Source organism: Hibiscus syriacus, unplaced genomic scaffold (assembly GCF_006381635.1).
Source record: "Hibiscus syriacus cultivar Baekdansim isolate YM2019G1 unplaced genomic scaffold, ASM638163v2 tig00012370_pilon, whole genome shotgun sequence".
Taxonomy (NCBI): Eukaryota; Viridiplantae; Streptophyta; class Magnoliopsida; order Malvales; family Malvaceae; genus Hibiscus; species Hibiscus syriacus.
Window position 1 is genome coordinate 180581 of NW_024062270.1, and position 23134 is coordinate 203714.

Genomic DNA, 23134 nt, shown 5'->3' on the forward strand with positions numbered 1-23134 from the left:
AATATAGTTATATGGCCATAACGGAACAAAAGAATTTAATACCGATTTTGCCATTGTTGACTCCGGCACTCTGGTTATTGGTTTGGGCCTTTAAAGTCCGTTTTATTTGGGCCCCATCGGTTTGAACAGAAATACGAGATTCGATAATTAATTAATATTTTAAAGAGAAAATAACTTCCGTGACCGAAAATGCCTTATAATATACGATCTTAACCAACTTTTTTTAGATTTGCCAAAATGACCAACAAAATCGCAACGCGAACTCTAATTTTTCAACTCAGTTTCCAGATTCGAAACGCGATAGTCCAAAATCGCAACGCGATTTTAAGATTCGCAACGCGATACTCCAAAATCGCAATGCATTTGTTTCTTAAGAATTTTCTCTAAAAAGATTAGAAGACACGTATTACCACGACCACGACCGGACTGGACGGGCGACGACGGCGGTGCGTGAGAGTCCCCTTGTTCTCTTTCACTCAACAAGAAAGTGGGAAATCCAAGCCTTAAATACTCATTCCCAATAGTATTCCCAATATTATGTGGGATTGAGTATTACATTTAGGCAATTATCATTCTCGCAGCAACCTCTTTATAAGATCCAACACCAAGCAAATTGCACTACCTTATTATGCCATCCTGCTCATTAAAGTATCACTTGCATTATAGACCACTAGTCCCCATTTCAATTAGTTTCCAAAATTTAATACCCTAACATGCAGAACAAAGCTCAAAGCAAAGGAAGAGAAACTATCCCTATCAAGGGTTTACACATATTTAGTTATGTTGTGACAATTGCTATCACATAACTTTATCACATTTATGAATTATGCACTTCTAACTCATTAGTAGTGACATGTATGATCCGGTTATCACCAAGGAAAATAATTCAATCCGCACAACAATATATAAGCAACAAGAACATCAAGAAACTAATACATTTCTAACAAGCTGGATTGCTATATAGATCAAGAAAAAGAAATGCTAAAATATTTCGACATAAACATATATAAACATTGCCCAGAATCCATATTTCATTTATTGGCAACAAAAAAACAATCCAGGTATGTAGGATTTGCTGTATAGACCATGTGATAAAACTATATAAAAACACACAAGCAATTTAAAAGAAGGGCAAATCATCCAAATTAAGCATTGAAACAAGTACAAAGATCTTATATTTTCAATCTCACGTAGTATTAGAAACACTATTGGGAATGGGTATTTAAGGTTTGGATTTCTCACTTCCTTGTTGAGTGAAAGAAAACAAGGGGGACTCTCGCGCGCCGCCGCCCGTCCCGTCGTGATCGTGGTCATTCGTGTTTTCGACACGTCCGCGCGGATACTATCTTTTTAGAGAAAATTCTTAAGAAACAAATGCATTGCGATTTTGGAGTATCGTGTTCGCGTTGCGAATTTGGAACCAGCGTTGCGAAATTTAGAGAAAATTCTTAAGATAAAATTATTAAAATCGTATATTATAAGGCATTTTCGATTACTGAAATTATTTTCTATTTTTTAAATAGTAAATTAGACTTGAACTTTAGTATTCAATCATCGATAAGAAAATTAAAATTATTTGTGGTTATATGTGAGTCTAATTATTAAAATAATAAGTATATTTTTATGTACTCTAAATATAATTAAAAAAATAAAATAATTTCTAATAATTTTCATATGCTAAATGAAATTTTATAAACCTATGTCAGTACTATATTAGATAATAGAAGTTAAATTTTAACTATGCATGATACAAAGACTAATTGCATACTTAATTAAATAAATTTAACAGTTATTATATAATTTGTGATCGAAATTTTAAATTTTCGTTGTTTATAGAGGTCATAGATTTTGGCATCAATGTCTATAATATTGTGATTTAACATTTATTGTCAAATGATTAATATTATTTAAAATATATATTACTTTATAATCACTTAAATTTAATAATAAATAAATTAATTAAAAAATACTCAAATTAAATTATAAAAATTAAATTAATAAATTTCATTAATAGAAAAAATTACTTTTTTCTCCTTTCCCAACTAAATATCTGGTTTGTCTTGCTATTTACACGTAGGAAATACAAGCTGTCATCCATGTTGGATCACTATAGCCAAGATTGATAAAGCTACGTGTCTGTGACGATCAACTTACTCCACACCACACTGTGGCCCCGGGGAGAATCCCACCTCCATCACGGATAAATACTGAAAACACCAACGGCCTTGATTAAACCGTCCGTTACTAAAAGTCAAAGATCAGTAACAGCATCATAAGCCGCATATTTGTTTCTGGTGCCTACTTTCCATTCCCTATAATGACGGGGGAAAAAGAACCCTCCCTTAAAGAACACAGATCGTCAAAGCTTGCCTGAAAGGGAAGGCTTTGCAATTAAACTGCCCCAAAAAAACCCAGCTAGGTAATTTACTCTTAAATTTACTTTTAAATTTGTTTTCCGTTCCTTGATTTTCCAGTTCTTTTGATTTTTTTTAAATTATAATTGTTTTGGACATCTGATTTTTGTGCTCTGGGCAGCTGTTTGTGAAATTCATTTTGATGATCCAGCAAGAAATTTTGCTAGCTTGATTGTTTTGTTTGGGTAAGTTTTTTTTTTTAATTTACTGTTTTCCGGCATTTATTCTCTATCTGATTTCTCAGGTTTAAGCTCTGTTCTTGCTCAACTCAAAATTTGACTATTTTGCATTATTTTAATTTCTTTCTTGTTTATGCTTAAGGCTATGTTTGGTAAGCAAGTAAGTGGGTGGGATTATATCAGCTTATGGTTGCGGTCGATACTAAAAATAGTATATAGTTTTAATTTTTATCTTGTTCCATTTGGTATGCTTATTGAATCTAAGAAATATTATCATTAGCGTTGATGAATCAATGTTTTGGGGGTAAAATCAAACCCTAAACCAAGAAATTGTACCTTTTTAGCTGAGCGCATTTTTTAAATGTTTATGATCTGCTGTCAGGTATGTGAAGAAGAAGAAGCTAGAGCTTAGGTGATTCAGTCGGATGGCGTGCAACTGTATTGAGCCGCAAGGGCCTCCGGATGACCTGTTGATGAAATATCAATATATTTCTGATTTCTTCATCGCACTTGCATATTTCTCAATCCCCTTAGAGCTTATATACTTCGTCAAGAAATCTGCTGTGTTTCCTTATAGATGGGTCCTCGTGCAGTTTGGTGCCTTTATTGTGCTTTGTGGTGCAACTCATCTTATTAACTTGTGGACTTTTACACCGCACACAAGAACCGTGGCGTCAGTGATGACCACTGCAAAGGTTTTGACAGCTCTGGTGTCTTGCGTAACGGCCTTGATGCTTGTACATATTATTCCAGATCTGTTGAGTGTAAAAACAAGAGAATTGTTTTTAAAGAATAAGGCTGCTGAGCTTGATAGAGAAATGGGTTTGATTCGTACACAAGAAGAAACAGGTCGACATGTTCGGATGCTTACACACGAGATCCGGAGTACTTTGGATAGACATACAATACTAAGAACTACACTTGTTGAATTGGGTCGAACTTTGTCATTAGAAGAATGTGCATTGTGGATGCCAACACGTACCGGGTTAGAGCTGCAACTTTCCTACACCCTTCGTCAACAGAATCCAGTTGTTTATACTGTTCCGATCCATCATCCTGTGATCAATCAAGTTTTTAGCACCAATCATGCCATAAACATCTCCCCAAATTGTCCAGTGGCAAGACTACGGCCTGCAGGGAAGTACCTGCCTGGAGAGGTTGTTGCTGTTCGTGTCCCACTCCTGCATCTCTCGAATTTTCATATTAATGATTGGCCTGAACTTTCAACGAAAAGATATGCTTTGATGGTTTTGATGCTCCCTTCAGATAGTGCAAGGCAATGGCATATTCACGAGTTGGAGCTCGTTGAAGCGGTTGCTGATCAGGTAAAAATTGCCTTGTTTTGCTTCTTAACCATGTGTTAATTATTTCCTACCACCCTTCCCCATTTTTTATGTTTTTAAATACTCCATTGTCCGGTAAACATTTATAATATTTAATGTTTCTTAATACTTACATTGTTTGTGCATGTACAATAATAGTATTGCGATGTCATTTCTATATTTAAATACATATTTCGATGGCCTATAGTAATTTGATTTGAGCTATTGATAAATAGCTACTTGAGTAGTTTCGTTCAATTCCTTGCCTTTTGGGAAAGATTTGGGTTGTGAGTCTAATGGCGCAGTAGTGTATCTATTGTCGGAAGACGATGGCGGGGGAAGGAGTAGAAGGTTCAGGTGATCTACACCATGCTTTTTGTCTGGAGCTGGAAGTTCGGATGGTCTTTAGCCAACAAGACGTGGTGATGTGGTGGAAAGGCGGCTATATACGTGTTTTTTTTGTTTTCTTATCATGTGAAAGCTCCGTGGCCTTTAAGTTAGAAAATGGCTGTCCCTTTTTCCCATATGTATGGGGTAAGGGGGAGGTAAGATAGTAGGCTACCCCCAACACCAGGTTGAGAGCAGCTTTCGTAAGAGACTTCCGAATTATGAAATGCCCTCAGTGGGACTCGATCCCACGACCTCAAGGTTAAGAACCTTGTGCCTTTGAGTTAGAAGTTGGCTTTTATGGTTTTAGTCAGTTGTCACCCTTGGCTTTTTTCTGGTTGTTTTGTTTGATTGAGTGTCTATCGGGCCTCGTTTAGGTTTTTTGTTTGGCCAGTCCTTTTTAGGCTGTTGTTGTTGCTTTGTTGGATTAGGCTGGTTCTGGTAGGATTGTTGGTGGCTGTTTTTGGTGTTTTGTTCATATTGGGGGTGGCTCCCTAGTTGTATCGTGTTCTTTCTATGGTTAATAAAATCTTAAAGCACTATTTTCCTCCTTCCGCTGATTAAGGAGCTTCTCTATAAGCTCCTTTAATCATGAAGGAGGTTTTTAACGAGGCTTGCAATTCCTATAAAAAAAAAGAATATTTTGTAGTTGACAACAAAACATGCTTTTTTGTTAGGCTAATATCTATAATTTGCTATTAATTCTTCAATACTTTGACACCTTCAAGTTATTTATGGAAGTTGGAGAGCTTTTGACTCTTCTTTAATGAAGTAATCATGTTTGATCAATATTCGAATATGGGTATATGGATATGACCCTCCAAAGACATGGAAAAACTTGGGAAAATTTTATCATATTCGTGTCAATCACATACTCATATTCAAGACTCACAACCAAGTTTGAGTAACATTTTCTGCAACAATAAATGCATACATTATCGTGATTATTGGATTTTAGATTTAGTTTCGTAATTCAAAATCGGGACTATTGGCACATATTTACTCCGTTGCAAGCGCCCTCCAAAGACGAGGAAGAACGTGGGAAAAATTTATCATATTCGTGTTAATAACCTACTCATATTAAATACTCACAACCAAGTTTGAGTAACATTTGCTGCAACAATAAATACGAACATTATTGTGATTATTGGATTTTAGATTTAGTTTTGTAATTCAGAATCGGGACTCTTGCTACATAGTTTGTTCATTGAGAGCTCCCTCCATTCTCTCCTATCTCTTGTTGATGCCTTCTGTTGTGCTCTCATAGCTGGTTGCTGTAGATAACTTCATCCCTCTTGGATTACTGCTTATGTTGCAGATATCAATGTTGCTTAAAGCAAATTATTTGTAAATATGTGTAATGAATTCAGGTGGCAGTTGCTCTTTCACACGCTGCAATCTTAGAAGAGTCAATGAGGGCAAGGAATCTTCTTATGGAGCAGAATGTTGCTCTTGATCTGGCCAGAAGAGAAGCCGAGACAGCAATCCATGCTCGAAATGACTTCTTGGCTGTTATGAATCATGAGATGAGAACCCCAATGCATGCAATTATCGCTTTGTCTTCGTTGCTGCAGGAAACCGAGTTGACACCTGAACAACGTCTGATGGTTGAAACTATTCTCAAGAGTAGTAACCTTCTTGCAACTCTAATAAATGATGTACTGGATCTTTCGAGGCTTGAAGATGGTAGTCTTCAACTAGACCTTGGAACTTTTAATCTTTATGCCGTATTCAAAGAGGTAGAATTTCATTTCTTTTGTTGCTTTTGGAAATTTCTAGAGTACCGATGGGTGTTTTTTATTCTAACAATACACATTCATTTCGTCATAGGTCCTAAAGTTGATCAAGCCAATTGCATCTGTTAAAAAGCTTCATGTTTCATTAAGTTTGGCTCCGGACTTGCCGGAATATGCCATTGGTGATGAGAAGCGCTTGATGCAAACAATTTTGAATGTTGTTGGTAATGCTGTGAAATTTTCAAAGGAGGGCAGCATAGCAATCACTGCTTTTGTTGCAAAACCAGAAACACTGAGAGATTCTCGAGCCCCGGAATTTCTCCCGGTGCCAAGTGATAATCACTTTTATTTGCGAGTACAGGTTGGTCCGTCATTGTCAGTTGTAATAATCTGCCTTAGGCTGCTATCACTGTAAATTAGAGGTTGATAATGTGTTTATGTCTTTGCTTCTGGTATAGGTGAAAGATTCAGGTTGTGGGGTTAGCCCCCAAGACATTCCCAACTTATTTACCAAATTTGCACAAAATCAATCAACAGCAACACGAAATTCAGGTGGCAGCGGACTAGGCCTTGCTATTTGTAAGAGGTACGTTTTCCCCTTGTACCACTTTTGACTAAACCAATATACCGGTTTAACATGTAGGTGTTATAAACTTTTAGCCATCTTTCTGATTTTCTACATAGAATGATATAATCAGGTTTGTAAGTCTAATGGAGGGACATATTTGGATAGAGAGCGAAGGTCTTGGTAAGGGATGTACTGCTATCTTCATTGTAAAACTTGGGATCCCGGAGCGCATGAACGAATATAAACTTCCATGCATGCTGAAGATGCCAATTAATCACGGGCATACAGCTTTTCCGGGGCTTAAAGTTCTGGTTATGGATGAAAACGGGTCAGTTCTATTACATTCAATTTAATCATTAATTAATTAATTTCCTAAACCATATTTAAAGTTACGGGTCATAAAACAATAAAATCTGTCTCATAATCTTGTTTCATACTTCGTTAACTTACAAATCCGTTTAATGTATTTTATGGGGTCGTTTTCGTTACATGTTATATAGTCTTTGTGCGAGAACGATCTGGAAAACGTATGAAATGATCCGGCCAGTTTATCATGAATGTCTAGTTTGTGATTCAAATCGGTGAAGTTTAACATTTTTCCTGCGATATTATTCTATCGGGTTTTATGAACACTTCTTCTATCGGGTTTTATGAACACTTGCATAATGTAGTTCGGGAATAGGCAAGTTACTCTTTTTCCAGCTTTTCCTTTTAATGTGAAAGAACATTGAAATCTTTTATGGGGTAATGCAGGGTTAGCAGGACGGTAACCAAAGAGCTTCTTATGCATTTAGGGTGTGACGTGACGACGGTTGGATCGAGTGACGAGTGTTTGCGGTCGGTTTCTCACAAGCACAAGGTTGTTTTCATGGACATTTGTGTTCCCGGTACGGATAGTCACAGAATCACCGACAGAATACACGAGAAATTCGCAAAATGCAATGAAAGGCCGTTAATAGTGGCACTCACCGGAAATACAGACAAGTTGACGAAGGAGAACTGCATGAGGATCGGCATGGATGGTCTTATATTGAAACCCGTTTCACTTGATAAGATGAGAAGTGTTCTGTCAGACCTTCTGGAGCACCGAGTTCTTTTCGAAGGGATATGAAACCCCAAACAGTAACCGGCAACCAGTGATTACTCTTCTGGCAACCGCCGGAAAATGAGGAAGCCGATGGTGTAATCCATGTACATACCGCAAAATTCAGAGCACTGCTGTTTCGCAAAGAATCAGATACACATTACTGGATGAATGTAGCAAAACATATTTATACGAAAAGTTCGGCAAATAGGTTGCTGTTCCCTATCAGTCTGATCCAAAAACATGTATCAAGGCCAAGCTACTTTCCGATTAAAATTTCGAGATGTTTTGACGTGTTCATCGAATTAAAAGAATCTTTCATTATTATAAAAAATAAATATTTTTTAAAAAATAAAAATGATACTTTTAGCAGTATTTGTAAAATAAAAAAACTTGCCAACTAATAATTTTTAAATTTAGTAAGATGAAAAAGGAAAGGCTTGAATCATTGGAAATTGGGTCATTTAAGTAACCGTGGATGATTTTGATTTTATCATTATTTTTTTCTAATTTTGTATAAATATATACTTAATTTTTATTTTATATATCTATTAATTTAATTTAATACAATGAAATATATCATTAATGACATATTCGATTAAATTAGAGGATAAAATTGATAGATATATGAGAAGTGACGATTAAATGTGTAATTATAATAATTTCACTAATTATTATATTATTTATTGTTAAATGTTAATAATAAATAACATATTTTAAATATTTAGTGATTTCATTAATTAATGTAAAAAATAATATTTAAATTAAAATAACTTTATAATTAAATGTTTACGTATAGTATTTATCTTTTAAAATATAACAATTTTCTTATGAATAATAATATCTTTTTATAGACTTAGTGATTAGTAATTATTATTGTTATATCTATCTAATATTCCGATAAGATAAATGCATAAACTTTTGGGATATTTTAAAGTAATGTAATTATTCTTCCTTTATTGTTCCAAGAATCAAAGATATAACAGATTTTCCGACTAGTTTTTAATTAAATTATTATGAAAAATACAAAGGACAAATAATAAAAATATATAGCTTTTTATTTCACATAAAATAATTGGATTTATTAATTGATTTATTGATGTCATAAGAATATCCAGATATTAACCCCTGATTATTAGTTTCACCATTTTTTAAATTGAAAAGGAAAATTAAGAAAAGAAAAGAAAAGAAAAGAATAGAACCCAAAAAGGCTGTTATTCCCCCTCTTTTTTATGCTCATTCCAGCTTCCTTCAAAACCCTGAATTCTTTTTATTTAATTTGAGATATTTATCCATTTAATTTAAACACATCCAAAAAGGAGCAAAAAAGGAAACCATTCTGTATTTTGATTTCACTTCCATTTCTAGAAATTTGTTTGTTCCAAATGGGGGTGTCTATTATTAGGCATCAATAATCATAAAATAAATAAAAAACTAAGTTTTTTATTTTTATTTTCTCTGTAAAGTTCTCAACTTTCTTCCTCTCTAGTGGGAAAGATGAAACGAAGAGAATAGATTCACAAAAGCGAAATCCCCATTTCTTCTGGTTATTTGTATTCTTTTTGCTAAGGAAAAGAGAATTTCTTGGTGGTTTTTGGGTTTTGCTCCAATGGCTGCAGTTGTTGACAACTCAGATGAAGCAATGGGTGCGGTTAAAAACAACGATTTGGTCGTAGAAACAGCCAAATCAGAATCGGAGGTCTTCAATGTGCAAAACCTGGTTGATATGTTCACAAAGTTGAATCCTTTGGCCAAAGAATTTTTCCCATCATCTTATTATCATGATCGGACCAAAAAAACAGATATTTTTAATCAGATTCCTGTTAACAAGCAATCAGATGGGAATGAGAATTTCTCCAACAAAAGGGTAATTTCTTTCCACTGATCACTTACATTTTCTCATGGCATTCTTGCTTACTTCTTTTTTGTTTTGGATCATGGGTGTTTGCTAATTTTTAGTTTTTTTTTTCCCATTTTTGTTTGTTTTTCTCTTGTGGGAAATTATTGATGATATGAATTTGATTGCATAGATAAATTGGGGTTTTTTCTATTTGTTCTGTAATCTTAATGGTTAAATTGGCAGTTTGTTTCCTGTTTATATGCTTATTCAACTCTGCATTTTGAATTGGTTTCTGATATTTCTTCCCCTTTTGATTGATAAACTGTATGTTTTGCTGGAATTTATGATTCCAAGAGCTTTAATAAACCTAATTATTGTCTAATCATTAATTTGATTGATTTGTTGGAACTTGGATGCATTTGGACTTGGTTGCTCCCTCTACTCATCATCATATTTGGTATTATGCTGAATATCGAGTTATTGACACGCGAGGGCCTTATATTTGTTTATAGTTTTACATTGGTTACATTTGGTAAATGATTATAGTTGTGTTTTTCAGGGTAAAAATAACTTCAACCAGGGTAGAAGAAGGCTTAATGGTAGAGGTTTTCGAGCTCAAAGAGATGATGGCATCAGGCGAACAGTCTATGTTTCCAATATTGATCTGACTGTAAGTTTAAACAACAATCCGGTCTAGTGATTTTCTTTTTGTTGTTTTATTCTGATTTGGATAGCTCACTTGTGAAATTCATTTCCTTCTTTGTGTTAGATTACCGAAGAGCAACTTGCCAGCTTATTTAGTAATTGTGGACAAGTAAGTTATAATGATGGCTTTAAAGTTTTTCTTGCAACTTCACTTACAATTGGCTAATAGTGTATTGTAGCGTAACTTCATTCTTTAAAGCTTTATCATGCCTTTCTCTAGAGCTCTCTCTCTCTCTCTCTCTATTGCTGCGGTATGCACAAGACTTGAGTTTTCCTGGGGTTTTTTCACGTTTTTCAATCATCTTTTTATTTCATATTTTTGGTTGTTATCTCCTCTTTGCTTGAGTTTAAAATGGTGACGATATTACTGTAAATATGATAGCTTATGTGACAACTTACTGTATATATGGCATTTCTCAAGTGGTTTGGGAATTTATTATTGAAGGTTGTTGATTGCCGAGTTTGTGGTGATCCGCATTCAGTTCTTCGCTTTGCATTTGTGGAATTTGCAGATGAAGGCAAGCAGCTTCTATGGACTGAACTTAAAACTTTTCTTTCATAAAATCGATGTACATTTATTCACAATTTAAATGAACTTTGTTTTCACAGATGGTGCAAGAGCTGCTTTGAACATTGATGGGACAATGCTTGGGTTTTATCCAGTTAGGGTCTTGCCATCAAAAACTGCCATCCTTCCTGTGAACCCTACATTTCTTCCTAGGGTATGAATGAATAACTTTCTGGCTGTTAGTTGTCTCGGTTTTGCACAGGGCTTCATTTTATCCAATACTGTTTCACCATCGTTAAATAGCTTTTCAGATTTTTCTCTATATTTTTGTTCTGATTCTCTTTGTTGATACGGGTAATAACTACAATTGCAGTCAGAAGATGAAAGGGAAATGTGCACCAGGACGGTTTACTGCACAAATATTGACAAGAAGGTAACTCCGCCATGTTTGCCCACATGAATGTTTGAGTTCCGAACATTTGTAACTGAAGTAATCGGTTATCATCTCTTCCTCTATCATCTGTATTATTAATGTAACTTTGTTGATCTAATCCGATCAACATTTTCACTTCAACTGAAGGTTTCTCAAGCTGAAGTGAAGAATTTCTTTGAATCAACCTGTGGTGAGGTTAGTACATCAAAACCTCACACCTTTTCTTGAAGGAGATTAAAGGTAGAGGGGCTTATCATGGTCATTTTATTTAATTCTCAGGTCACTTGCTTGAGGCTTTTAGGGGATCAAGTCCATTCAACTCGTATAGCTTTTGTTGAATTTGCCGTGGTGAGTTTATGTTTGTGGGATTCTTCTCGAAATAGATCTGGGGTTGAAACTATATTTATGATGATTTAAAATCTATGTTTCTGGCTTTGGTTTAGTATATTTTATGTCGGTAAAATTATTTATAATATGTCACGGTCGACTCTTTACAAACCGTTTGTGCAAATGATTAAGTGAAGTCTATATCAAAACACGAGCTCTTCTTGGAACAAGTTTTCTATATATATATATTGATCTATTACAGCCAATGACATATATAAGCATGTTTTTTCATCAACTCCTTTTATGACTGAGTTCATAACCTTTATAATTCAGCTTTTCCATGTGTAATCTCGATCTCAGGTTTTAACTATGCAATTGCGAGACAGTTGATTGTATGTTTGTTCGATCGATGCTTTCTTTTTTTCTTGAACCTCTTTCACATTTCCACGGACCATCTAAATTTAGGAAAGGGTTTCTGTCTTCTTTGATTTTCTTATTGATTTTATAATGTCATCGATGATAATTCGACAAGGCATTTATGTTCTTTTTTCTTACAAAGGATGTATGTGAGTCGATTGACTTCTTCCATAGTTCATTCAAATATCGCATAGCGATACCATAAATGTCTATCCGTTTGATTGTTTGTTTACCACTGAACTTTGTTCCCATATCATGACTTGTTTTTAACTACGATAAGTAACTATCCATCTACTCTTGCATTAAATCGGCTGTACATGCTTGAATCATCGCCGGCAAAAAGCACAACGCCGTTGTGCTTGCACTTTTACATATATAATATGCAATAAGATTCAGTGACGGTTAATGAGAATACTTTTACTTGTTTCCGAGTTAATAATATTTCCTGCATGATGTTTTGTGCCTTGAATCGGATTAATAATTTTCTTCCGTTCTATCGACAGGCGGAAAGCGCCATACTTGCACTGAATTGTAGTGGGATGGTGCTTGGAACTCAGCCTATCAGGTGTGTCCCTGAATTGTTTCCCCCTAAATTGTTGCTTTCGATTCCATGATTGTCGTCGATTAAAAGCTTAACCCTACTGCGTTTAAATTCCGAACTTTCAGGGTAAGTCCTTCAAAGACACCGGTGAGGCCGCGAGTTACGCGCCCGACATTGCAGTAACTGATCAACCGAGTTTGGCGACTTCCAAATCGTGAGAAACTTGATTGCGTTGAAGGGATGTTGGAACTTTTCTTGATCTGTTGCAATATTTAATTTCATCTTTGAAAGATTTCGGTCGTGCTTTGGATTGAAGCCACTTTGAGGGAATCATTTCATGCTTTCTTGAATTTTCTTGCATTATCTGATCAACCAAGCATTTTAAGATCCGACCCGAGTTTGAGGGATCGACCCGAGTTTGAGGGATCAATCATTTTTCCTGAAAATTTACTGAAATCAATTTGAATATGTTCTTGTTAGTTAGTTAATATGCAATTGATTGATTCTAATATTAATGAAAATAGATGAACATACTTGTAACATGGCATACATATCAAAACATCATATAGTCATGCACACATTCGAGCATGTCAAATTACATGCTCGAACATCACTTTAAATAGATATTATTTTATAATCATCTCAAATTATTTAAAAAAAACTCAATAAACATATTAACTTAAAGAATCATAATAAACATGTCAAGATTCCAAAATTACATATTTAATCTATACGGTCATGCTTTAGTAAATATTCATGCATTTAACATCATGCACCTTGAACAAACTTATTATGCATCATCATCACATATCACATACATTAACCAAAAGAAAATTGAGTCTAATGTCGAAGATGAGGTATAAGGACATTATACGTTGATATTTTCCCCCCAACGTTCATAATTAATATAAACAAAAAATGCCAGTGAAGAAAAATTATATTTTTTTAATCGAGTCAGGTTCAGTGGTCTCTAATAAAAATAAAATTTAATATAAAAATTATGATGTTAAATGTTAAAATCCAACTTAAAATTTAAAATCTAAAAATTAAATAAACTATATTCTTAAAAGTAGGAGAATTAATTTCTGAATGTTCAAAGATTTTATAATTTTGGAGAATATTTTAACCGAGCTTTTGTTATATAATATTTTAACGGACAAATAAATTAGATAAAAAAGATCTACTCGCAATATATGAAAATTGATAATAATCGTAAACATAATATGTAGTATTTATTTTTATAAGTAATTATATTAAATCATTAAAACATAAAAAGTAGTAATATAACAAATTATATGATAAAATTATACACATTAAACTACTAAATCATAAATAATTATACATTAGATCTCAAAACCTTTAAAAAGTATCAACCTAAAAAATTTCGAAATGAGATATTTTACCCATTAAACTTTTAAAATTCAATTAAATTTTAATCTAAATGAAAATAATATTCTATTAAATTTATATTAACCCAACTAAAAAATTTATTTAATTAATAATTAATTTTTTTAATTTTAACTAATTTAATTTGATCGATGATTGAATTAACCATTAAATATCTATACGTTTCGATTATTTGTTCGACCTGTATATATTAGGCTTTGAATAGGATTTTGCAAATTCCCAAAACTCCAAAAGCCCAACCCATATAAAATATCGTTTCTCCAAGAATTGAATCCGACCCATTAAATCCTTTTCTTCTCGGAATCAAGAGTGCAAACTATTGCGAATGTTCTCTTTCTGCGAAACTAGTGTTACTCTCTAAACTTCGTCACCTATATTTCATCTCCGGCCGCCGGATCTCCTCATTCGCCGCCGTTGCCCCTATATATTGACCTCCATTCGAGCTTCCGGTAACATCCATCTCGCTTGTTTTGTTTCCAGTTCCCCTCTCTCTCTATCATTTTTTCATCTTTTCATTCTCTGTCGAGAATTTATGGGTCCTTGGAATTTTATGGTATTATGTTTTAGATAATATTTTTATTATGTTCTGCTGGTGAGTTTGGTTTTCAATTTATTAAGGAAGCTTCTTGTAATCTACATACTTTACCCTAACTTGAACAAAACAAATTGCTATCCACTTTTTTTTTTACTTTTAAAGTTGTGAACTTTTTAGATTTCGTGTGCAGAACATAACATAGGCGCTGTTTGGTTTATTATGTACCACTTTCGTTTTGTTTTTGGAGGTAAAATCGTAAAAAGAGCGCGATTGGATATAAGCAACTGGTAGTTTTTAAAGAATTAGAAAAGTATATGATTCTACTTTTATGTAGAAAAATATTGTATTTTTGTACTTATTTTTGTTTAATTTGAATTTTCCTATGCTTTTGCGTTTCTACTCTGCACCTTTTCTCCCCCTTTTTTGTGCAATTTTTTGAAAAAGGTGGGCGTGAATATTCGAAAGTGATAACCGACTAGGACCTTGCTTGTTATGGTTTCAATTATGTATTGATTCCACACCACTGGTATGCTTTTGGGTTGTGCATCTGCGTTAATGTTTTGGGTCATTGTATCGAATGAATGACAAAATATTGATGGTTTATTTGCAGATAATTTTTTGAGTTTTTCTATTACTTGCAATGGAGAAGGATAGATATGATAGGGAAGACAATGCTTCCAGAGAACGCTGGGATGGAGGAGCCTACAGTGGTGAATTGGAGCAAAATGAAAAGCATCGGAATAAGGACAAGAAGAAGAGCAGTCGAGAAGAAGAAAAGGATCACCGGGGTAGGGAAAGAGAGCGGGACCGTTCTAAGAGAAGCAGTGATGAGGTCTTGAAAGAAAGGGAGAATGAATCCTCAGAAAAGGATAGAGTGTCAACCAGGGAGAGGAGGAAGGATGACGGAGATGAGCATGGGAAGGAAAGAAGTAAAGATAGTAAGGTGAGGGAAAAAGAAAGAGATCATGACAGGGATAAGTATAGAGATAAAGAACATGAGCGTGAAAGAGAGAAGGATCGAAAGGATCGAGGAAAGGAAAAGGACAGGGAGAGGGATAGAGAGTCTGAGAAGGAGAGGGGAAAGGATAAAATTAGAGATAGGGATAGAGAAAAGGAAAAGGAAAGAGACAAGGGAAAGGAAAGGGAAAAGGAGAGAGAGAAAATTAAGGATCGAGAGAAGGAGAGGGAAGGTGAGAAGGATAGAGATCGAGAGAAGGGAAAGGAGAGAATTAAACAGAAAAATAGGGAGGAAGACTATGAAGGAAGCAAAGATGGGGAGCTAGCATTAGACTATGAAGAGAGTAGGGATAAAGATGGAGATGAATTGAATGCTGGACGCAATTCAGGTTTAGCGCAGGCAGCTTCAGAGATTGAGGAGCGTATTGTGAGGTGAGCGAATCATTTAGTCACATTTGACTTTAACTTGTCTGCATATTAGACAAATTCTTACTGCTTCAATATATCTTTTATGAAGTGTTACTTGTCATGTAAAATTAATTCTCTGAAAGGCATTCTGCTATTTCATATCTTAGACGGGAATATTAAGGTCATGCAGTGATTTTGAATTAATTTTTATAAAGAAAGACTATGATACTAGAGTCTTTAAAATATTTGGTGATCTGGTCAGAAGCTTTCTAGTTGCTTGACTCAGGCTTTATTTCTCAATTTGATGACATATTAGGCCTTTTCTTTCGGACTGTGTATTCAAACGCTTAACCTAATGCAAGTATTTATTGTGAACCTTTTCCTTATATTTGTCTGCTCAGAATGAAAGAAGAAAGATTGAAAAAGAAATCTGAAGGTATTTCGGAGATTTCAACATGGGTTAGTAAAAGTCGTAAAACTGAGGAGAAAAGGAATGCTGAAAAGGAGAAAGCTTTGCAGCTATCAAAAATTTTTGAAGAGCAGGTTTGATTTCTTTGTTCTTTCTTTCCTACAATACTTGGTTAATTTGTTTCTTCTCACTGTAATATTTATTTGCAAGTGATATGGATGATGGTAATAATTAATGCTATGGAATAAATTTCACAGGATAATTTCGTTCAGGGAGAAGATGAAGATGAGGAGGCTGATAATCACCCTTCTCGTGCGTTTGCTTTCTTTTTTAAGATTTTCTATTTGTAACATCAGTTATGTGTTTAGGATAGTATGCTTTTGTTAGTGCCATATTTATCCTTCTTTCTTGAGATGACCAAAGCAAATACTGCAACTGATAATGTGAATAACTGAATCATTAATTATAAATAGAGCAGATAATTTAGGATATTGCTTATTGTCATGGATTAAGTTTATTGTTATTTACAAATGATGTTGTAACTACTGTATCTGTAAAATTACTTCATGTGAGTCGGCCAAATGGTCCTTCTTATGGCCCTAATATATTTGGGGTGTTGTTCAGTGTAGGAGCTAATGTTTCATTTCAAGTGTCATGACTGTTTTTATTCTTCCATCTCAGCAACTGACTTGTTGGCTCTTTTTTTAAATTGACAATCTGTTAACAGATGATCTAGCAGGGGTGAAAGTTCTTCATGGCCTTGACAAAGTAATGGATGGCGGAGCTGTTGTTTTAACACTCAAAGATCAAAGCATACTTGCTAATGGTGACATTAATGAAGGTATACAAGTGTTGGGGTGCTACTCGTTTATCTTTTTGTGTATGTTTGTGATGTGATGTAGATTTTTGTGTAACAGAGCTTTCTGGTATGATCCGACAGATATTGATATGCTTGAAAATACTGAAATTGGAGAGCAGAAGCGACGAGATGAGGCTTACAAGGCTGCAAAGAAGAAAACTGGGGTTTACGATGACAAGTAAGATTCTGATTGTAATGTGTTTGCTGATGAATGTGCATATGCTCGATTCTAGCATATGCACATTATTTTGCCTTTAGTTTTTCTCAATCGAGTAAAAATCAAATATTTAACCCTAGATTGAACAAAATAATTGGTCAATTTTTTACCCTTTTTAAATCGAAGTTTTGGTACTGATCTAGGTTTATCTCTATATTACAGTGTATGCATTTTTTTGGTGCGTTATTTGCCTATTAGCATATTTTGTATTTACCTGTAATATGTAATCCTAGGTTGAACAAAATATAATAGGTCAATTTGTTGACTTTTTTTATTTAGATGCTAGTTTAGGTTTTAAGTCTATATTACAATGTACTCATTTTTCTGAAGTTTAACTCCCCTATTAGCAAATTTATTATCTACCTTTAATTTGAATTCTGTAATCTAGGTTCAATGATGAGCCTGGTTCAGAGAAAAAAATACTGCCGCAATATGACGATCCAGTCACAGACGAGGTTTGCCTTCATGCTTATCTTTCTTTTCCTTTTTAAATTTCAATTAAATTCTTACCTTTCAAAGTTTCCTTGTATTTCTATTGGAGGAAAAGTGGCATTTGGTTATTGGTGGCTGTTTTACTTTTTATTTATTTTCAGGGTGTAATTCTGGATGAAAGGGGGCGCTTTACTGGTGAAGCTGAAAAGAAACTAGAAGAGGTAATTTTTACTGGCCTTTTTGAGCTGTTAGAAACAATGAAACATATTTTAACATTTTTTCTGCTCCTGATGTTCCCTCATATTTTTCCTTTCATTCACTTGGCAGCTCCGTAAAAGGTTACAAGGAGTTCCCACTAATAACCATGTCGAAGATCTTAATAATGCTGCTAAGATTTCATCGGATTATTACACCCAAGAGGAAATGCTTCGATTTAAAAAGCCCAAAAAGAAGAAAGCTTTGCGGAAGAAAGAGAAGTTGGATATAGATGCCCTTGAAGCAGAAGCCATCTCTTCTGGGCTTGGTGCTGGAGATCTTGGTTCTAGAAATGACTCTAGAAGACAAGCAATTAAAGAGGAGGAAGCCAGATCTGAGGCTGAAAAGAGATATAATGCATACCAAGCAGCATATGCCAAAGCAGATGAGGCATCTAAGCTACTCCGGCATGAACAAACTCTTACAGTAAAACCTGAAGAAGATGAAAATCAAGTTTTTGCTGATGATGAAGAGGATCTTTATAAATCGCTTGAAAAAGCAAGGAGGTTGGCTCTTAAAAAGCAAGAAGAAAAATCAGGTCCACAAGCTATTGCACTTCTTGCTACCAAAGCTGCCAGCAATCAAACTGCAGATGGTCAAAACACCTCCACTGGAGAGGTACAGGAAAACAAGGTTGTAATTACAGAGATGGAGGAGTTTGTATGGGGTCTTCAACTTGATGAAGGTTTGCACATTCTTTCAAAATTTACATCACTATGATCTTGTTCAAAACATGACCCCTTTTATTGTGTATACTGCCAGCTACTGTATCATCTGCTAAAAATTTGGATTATATATTTTAGCCTCACAGTTTCCCGTCCTGGGGTAGTCTCATTGGAAGTTTTAGGTTCTAGATTATACACCGGTCACGCATTTTTGTCTTAATTTTATCTTATTTTTTGAATCTCCCTTTTTTCTCTTTTAGCCACACATGCTTAGACCAGCCAACCTGACCCTCTTTTCAATAATAATAATAATAACAATAAAAAGAATTATGTTTATGTACATCATATCTTTCTGGTAAATGATATAACTTTTAATGTTGGTTTGGTTTTCAGAAGCCCATAAGCCCGAAAGTGAAGATGTTTTCATGGATGAGGATGAAGTACCTGGAGCTTCTGAACAAGACAAAACAAATGCAGAAAATGAGGTGGGTGGATGGTCGGAAGTAGCTGATACTAGTGCTGATGAAAAGCCTGCTAATGAGGATAAGAATGAGATTGTTCCTGATGAAACTATTCACGAAGCTGCAGTTGGCAAAGGATTATCAGGCGCACTGAAGCTGCTTAAAGATCGAGGAACACTTAAAGAAACTGTTGAATGGGGTGGCCGGAACATGGACAAGAAAAAGAGCAAACTTGTTGGCATTGTAGACGAAGATCGTCAAAATGATAGGTTCAAAGATATTCGCATCGAAAGGACAGATGAATTTGGTCGAATTGTAAGTACTTCAATCTGATCTATTTCTTTCTTAAGTTTATGCCTTGGGAGTTAGTTCTATTCTATTAATGTCAAATAGCAGAAAAAGCCTAACTTTGTCAAGGATTAGAAATGCTTCAAATTAATGGGCATGCTGATGCGTATTGCTTTTGGTATCAGAATTTGTGATCTAGAACAAGTCCAATGCTTATTATATTTAATGATAATTTATGTTCTATTATATATGCATTTGGGCTTACACATTATGACTTTCTTATCTCTCCAGATGACTCCCAAGGAAGCCTTCCGGAATCTTTCTCATAAATTTCATGGCAAGGGGCCAGGCAAAATGAAGCAAGAAAAACGGATGAAGCAATATCAGGAAGAATTGAAGCTGAAGCAAATGAAAAATTCAGATACACCTTCACTTTCAGTGGAGAGGATGAAGGAAGCTCAAGCTCAGCTGAAAACACCTTACCTTGTCCTTAGTGGTCATGTTAAACCAGGGTATGTTCCTTCTTTCCTTGGGTTAATTTACGATCTCTGCTTGTTCGGTTTAACTAAATTTCAGTACAATAACTTAAACAAGTTCACGTATCATATCAGCTACTCAGAATTAGGATGTACTATCTAGTTTCTTCTTCTTTCTTGTACATTCAACGATCTTGGTACATTTTTATGATATAGCTTTACCACTGTTTATAATTTTTTATCATTTACTAATTTAAGTGCTTGTTCATTTCTTTTATGTGATTAATTTCAGGCAAACTAGTGATCCTGCAAGCGGCTTTGCTACTGTTGAGAAGGATTTTCCAGGAAGCTTGACACCTATGATTGGTGATAGAAAGGCAAGTTAATTCTTACCTTGCATTATTATATACATGAAAACCAGTCATGTTTTATTACCGTAAAATCGGTTTTCAGGCATAGTTTTATTTATTTATTAGATGCTTATGATGCTGTAGCTCTTCATTGATGCGGATGATTTCGTTGGTGTGTCAAATTTTTGAACATTTGCTACTTTCAAGTTATTATGTTTAGTTAATCTTTGTTTACCGTTCCAATTCAATAGGTTGAGCATTTCTTGGGAATCAAGCGCAAGGCTGAGCCTGGGAATTCAGGCGCACCAAAGAAGCCTAAAACTTGAAATTTGGCCAGTAAGAAGTTGCGGTAATGCCGATTAACATGATGAGGTTTCGGTTTCTTTGCTCGGAAGTGGGGTCATCGGAATTGGTCATATGATGCAGGTAACACCAACTCAAGTTGTAGACAATCTCAAAACAAACTTTGATTCCAATACCATGTTATGGATAATTCGACTTGTTTTTGTTATGATGTTCTATGGATTCAACGTCGGAAGAAAGAACTTCCTTGTATGGAAAACAAAAAGTTTTGGATAAAATTTTATATGTAATTGATGTATTATCCAAGTGTCAAATGCATCCTATTTATTTCTGATTTATGCTTTGCATCACATTGCAGTTTTCCATTATAAAATTAATAATAATGATTTAGGGATTGCATCACCCCTTGCGGATTCAAATATTATGCATTTGATATAGATATGAATATCAATCAATCCATAAACATATATTATTAAAATCTAATTTATTTTTTTTCTAAAACATGAATTATTGAAAAAATTTATTAAAATTGATTAAAATTTTGGTAGGAGAATAAAATTACAGTTTCTTGAGTCTTGATCTAGTAGTAGCACATGTCATTCAAGAGCATCAGTTACAATTAAGAGTACAACCTAAACTTCTGAAATCTATGATCTAAAGAAACCATCAACAAACGCACAAAAATCTCATATAAAACCTGTGATCCAAGTTTCAACAATGTTGACAATATTTGATTACTTGTGCTAATAATCTCTTGCTACAATCTTGAACTTCCCTGTCTGTTGTTGCTGCAAACAGAAGAAAGCCACATAATCAAAAACAAAACTTCAACAAGCAAACATTGCTCAGAGTCTTACATTTTATGCCTTAATGTTATATACTGCAATAACCATGAATGATAACAGAAAGAAGTAATCCAAATTATACAGAAAACTCAAAAGAGTGTACCTTTTTCCACAACTCAGTGTGGGGGTTGCAAAACCCTGCCACAACAGCACCCTTCTTTCCCTCTGTATATTCAATGCAGAGGTCTTCATTCAATCCACAAGTGACATGAAACTCCAAGCCACATTTGGACTCCGAGCACTCAATAGCACATCCCTTCCTAGTTTTACAAACATAACATTTACCTTTCCATCTCTTCTCAGGCACCCTAGAACAATCGATCATTTCCCTTCCTTCAGGATCCCCAAAGAACACCTCCGAAACCAAAAGAGCACAAACCAGATGATCCCACTTATCGCCCATCACACTCTACTATAATACCCTTACCGCCCTTTGGCAGCAATTAGATATGTATGCACAACATGATTGGGTAGATCCAAGAGATGCTACCCTTTACCAGCAAATTGTCACTCAACAAAGGCTTTTTCAATTCCTCCAAGGCTTAAACAAAGACCTGGACGAGGTTCGCGGCAGGGTCCTAGCTATTTCTCCTCTTCCCTCCCTTCAAGAGGCTTTCTCTATTGTCAAGAAGAAAGAAAGCTGAAGGTGTGTGATGCTGCCTGATGAACCATATTCCCCTACTGAAGGATCTGCCATACTCACCCATCAATCATCTCCCACTTCTAAACGGGGGAGACCTTGGTTTGATCATTGCAAAAAGCCCGACCACTCTAAGGAGAAGTGCTGGAAGCTTCATGGTAAGCCTCAGGACTGGAAGTCCAAAAACTCTCGCAATAATAAATCAAGCCTACTCGCTGCCACATCTGTCACTAGCTTCACCAAAGAATAGATTGTTGAACTTCAAAAGCTGTTTGGAAAGTTTCAGGGGCCTTGTGAGGGTAATCTAGTCATGAAAGAACCAGAAGGTAACCCTTATGCTACAACTTTCTTCTCCTCCCAGTTGACTCCTAGTTGGATCCTCGATTCTGGTGCTACGAATCATATGACTGGTAATAAGGATTTGTTTTGCAATTTTTCCCAAACCTTTGGTAAAGCTGTCAAAACGACTGATGATTCCTTGTGCAAAATAGAAGGACATGGCAATGTTATTCTCAATGAACAGATTGTATTTAAAAATGTTCTCTTTGTACCAAATCTGGCTTGCAATCTCGTTTTTGTTAGTAAACTTTCCATAGACTTGCACTGCTCCGCAATTTTTAATGATATTGATTGTACTTTGTAGGCTCTGAACTCAAGGAAGATGATTGGTAAGGCCAGCTTACAGAATGGTCTCTACATCCTCCCTTCCTCTCCTAAAATTGAGATCTCCAAATCTTTTACCGCTTTAGGAAAAGTTGATATTGTTATGTTATGACACTTTCGTTTACGCCATCCTAGTTGTTGAGTTAATCGATTGATGGAATCGACCAAGAGGGGGTGAATTGGCAATTAAAATTTTGGTGGAAGCTTTTACAGAAAATTGAAAGAAATTGCACAGCGATTTATAGTGGTTCGACTTTCTCAACCAAAGTCTACGTCCACTACATTAGCTATCCACACTAAGGATTTTCCAACAAATTCACTAATTTGTTCTTTCTTTTGAGGCCAAAGAGATAACCTTACAACTCCCTCAAGAATATACCACAATTCTTGAGAACACTCTTTCTCAAAGAGAAGATTACAAATTTGCAAACTTACAAGGAAATCCTCACAAGGTAGATTGTTTGCACAATTCTAGAACAAAGAAAAGAACACTAAAAAATGAA

The 23134-nt window shown here is 34.9% G+C and overlaps 5 protein-coding genes across 5 annotated transcripts in view; 4 read left to right on the forward strand and 1 right to left on the reverse strand.

Annotated features, from left to right (window-relative positions):
- Positions 1 to 2317: 2317 nt before the first annotated feature.
- Positions 2318 to 7943, forward strand: LOC120205221 (ethylene receptor-like). The gene is made up of 8 exons (XM_039205131.1): positions 2318 to 2419; positions 2536 to 2599; positions 2976 to 3918; positions 5673 to 6041; positions 6133 to 6399; positions 6497 to 6624; positions 6737 to 6934; positions 7360 to 7943. Exons 3-8 carry the CDS (start codon positions 3019 to 3021, stop codon positions 7715 to 7717), a joined length of 2220 nt encoding a protein of 739 aa, XP_039061062.1. The 5' UTR covers positions 2318 to 2419; positions 2536 to 2599; positions 2976 to 3018; the 3' UTR covers positions 7718 to 7943.
- A 1154-nt stretch (positions 7944 to 9097) lies between these two features.
- LOC120205227 (polyadenylate-binding protein-interacting protein 9-like) lies at positions 9098 to 12811 on the forward strand. The gene is made up of 10 exons (XM_039205140.1): positions 9098 to 9557; positions 10090 to 10200; positions 10300 to 10344; positions 10681 to 10753; positions 10845 to 10957; positions 11117 to 11176; positions 11324 to 11371; positions 11456 to 11524; positions 12424 to 12485; positions 12587 to 12811. The coding sequence occupies exons 1-10, from the start codon at positions 9300 to 9302 to the stop codon at positions 12642 to 12644; spliced, it is 897 nt and encodes a 298-aa protein (XP_039061071.1). The 5' UTR covers positions 9098 to 9299; the 3' UTR covers positions 12645 to 12811.
- A 1362-nt stretch (positions 12812 to 14173) lies between these two features.
- LOC120205225 (SART-1 family protein DOT2-like) lies at positions 14174 to 20821 on the forward strand. The gene is made up of 13 exons (XM_039205137.1): positions 14174 to 14317; positions 15014 to 15792; positions 16170 to 16311; positions 16435 to 16489; positions 16905 to 17018; positions 17118 to 17214; positions 17642 to 17708; positions 17847 to 17906; positions 18013 to 18625; positions 18999 to 19381; positions 19646 to 19866; positions 20123 to 20207; positions 20432 to 20821. The coding sequence occupies exons 2-13, from the start codon at positions 15044 to 15046 to the stop codon at positions 20504 to 20506; spliced, it is 2661 nt and encodes an 886-aa protein (XP_039061068.1). The 5' UTR covers positions 14174 to 14317; positions 15014 to 15043; the 3' UTR covers positions 20507 to 20821.
- The window catches only part of LOC120205226 (peroxidase P7-like), a 31770-nt gene continuing 26648 nt past the window's right edge, over positions 18013 to 23134 (forward strand). The window contains exon 1 of the mRNA XM_039205139.1: positions 18013 to 18016. The gene's annotated coding sequence lies outside the window, so the exon portion shown is untranslated. The remainder of the gene's footprint in view (positions 18017 to 23134) is intronic.
- Positions 21227 to 21731, reverse strand: LOC120205316 (protein Jade-1-like). Its single transcript, XM_039205226.1, has 2 exons — positions 21432 to 21731; positions 21227 to 21271 (listed from the first exon to the last, which is right to left on the reverse strand). Exons 1-2 carry the CDS (start codon positions 21729 to 21731, stop codon positions 21227 to 21229), a joined length of 345 nt encoding a protein of 114 aa, XP_039061157.1.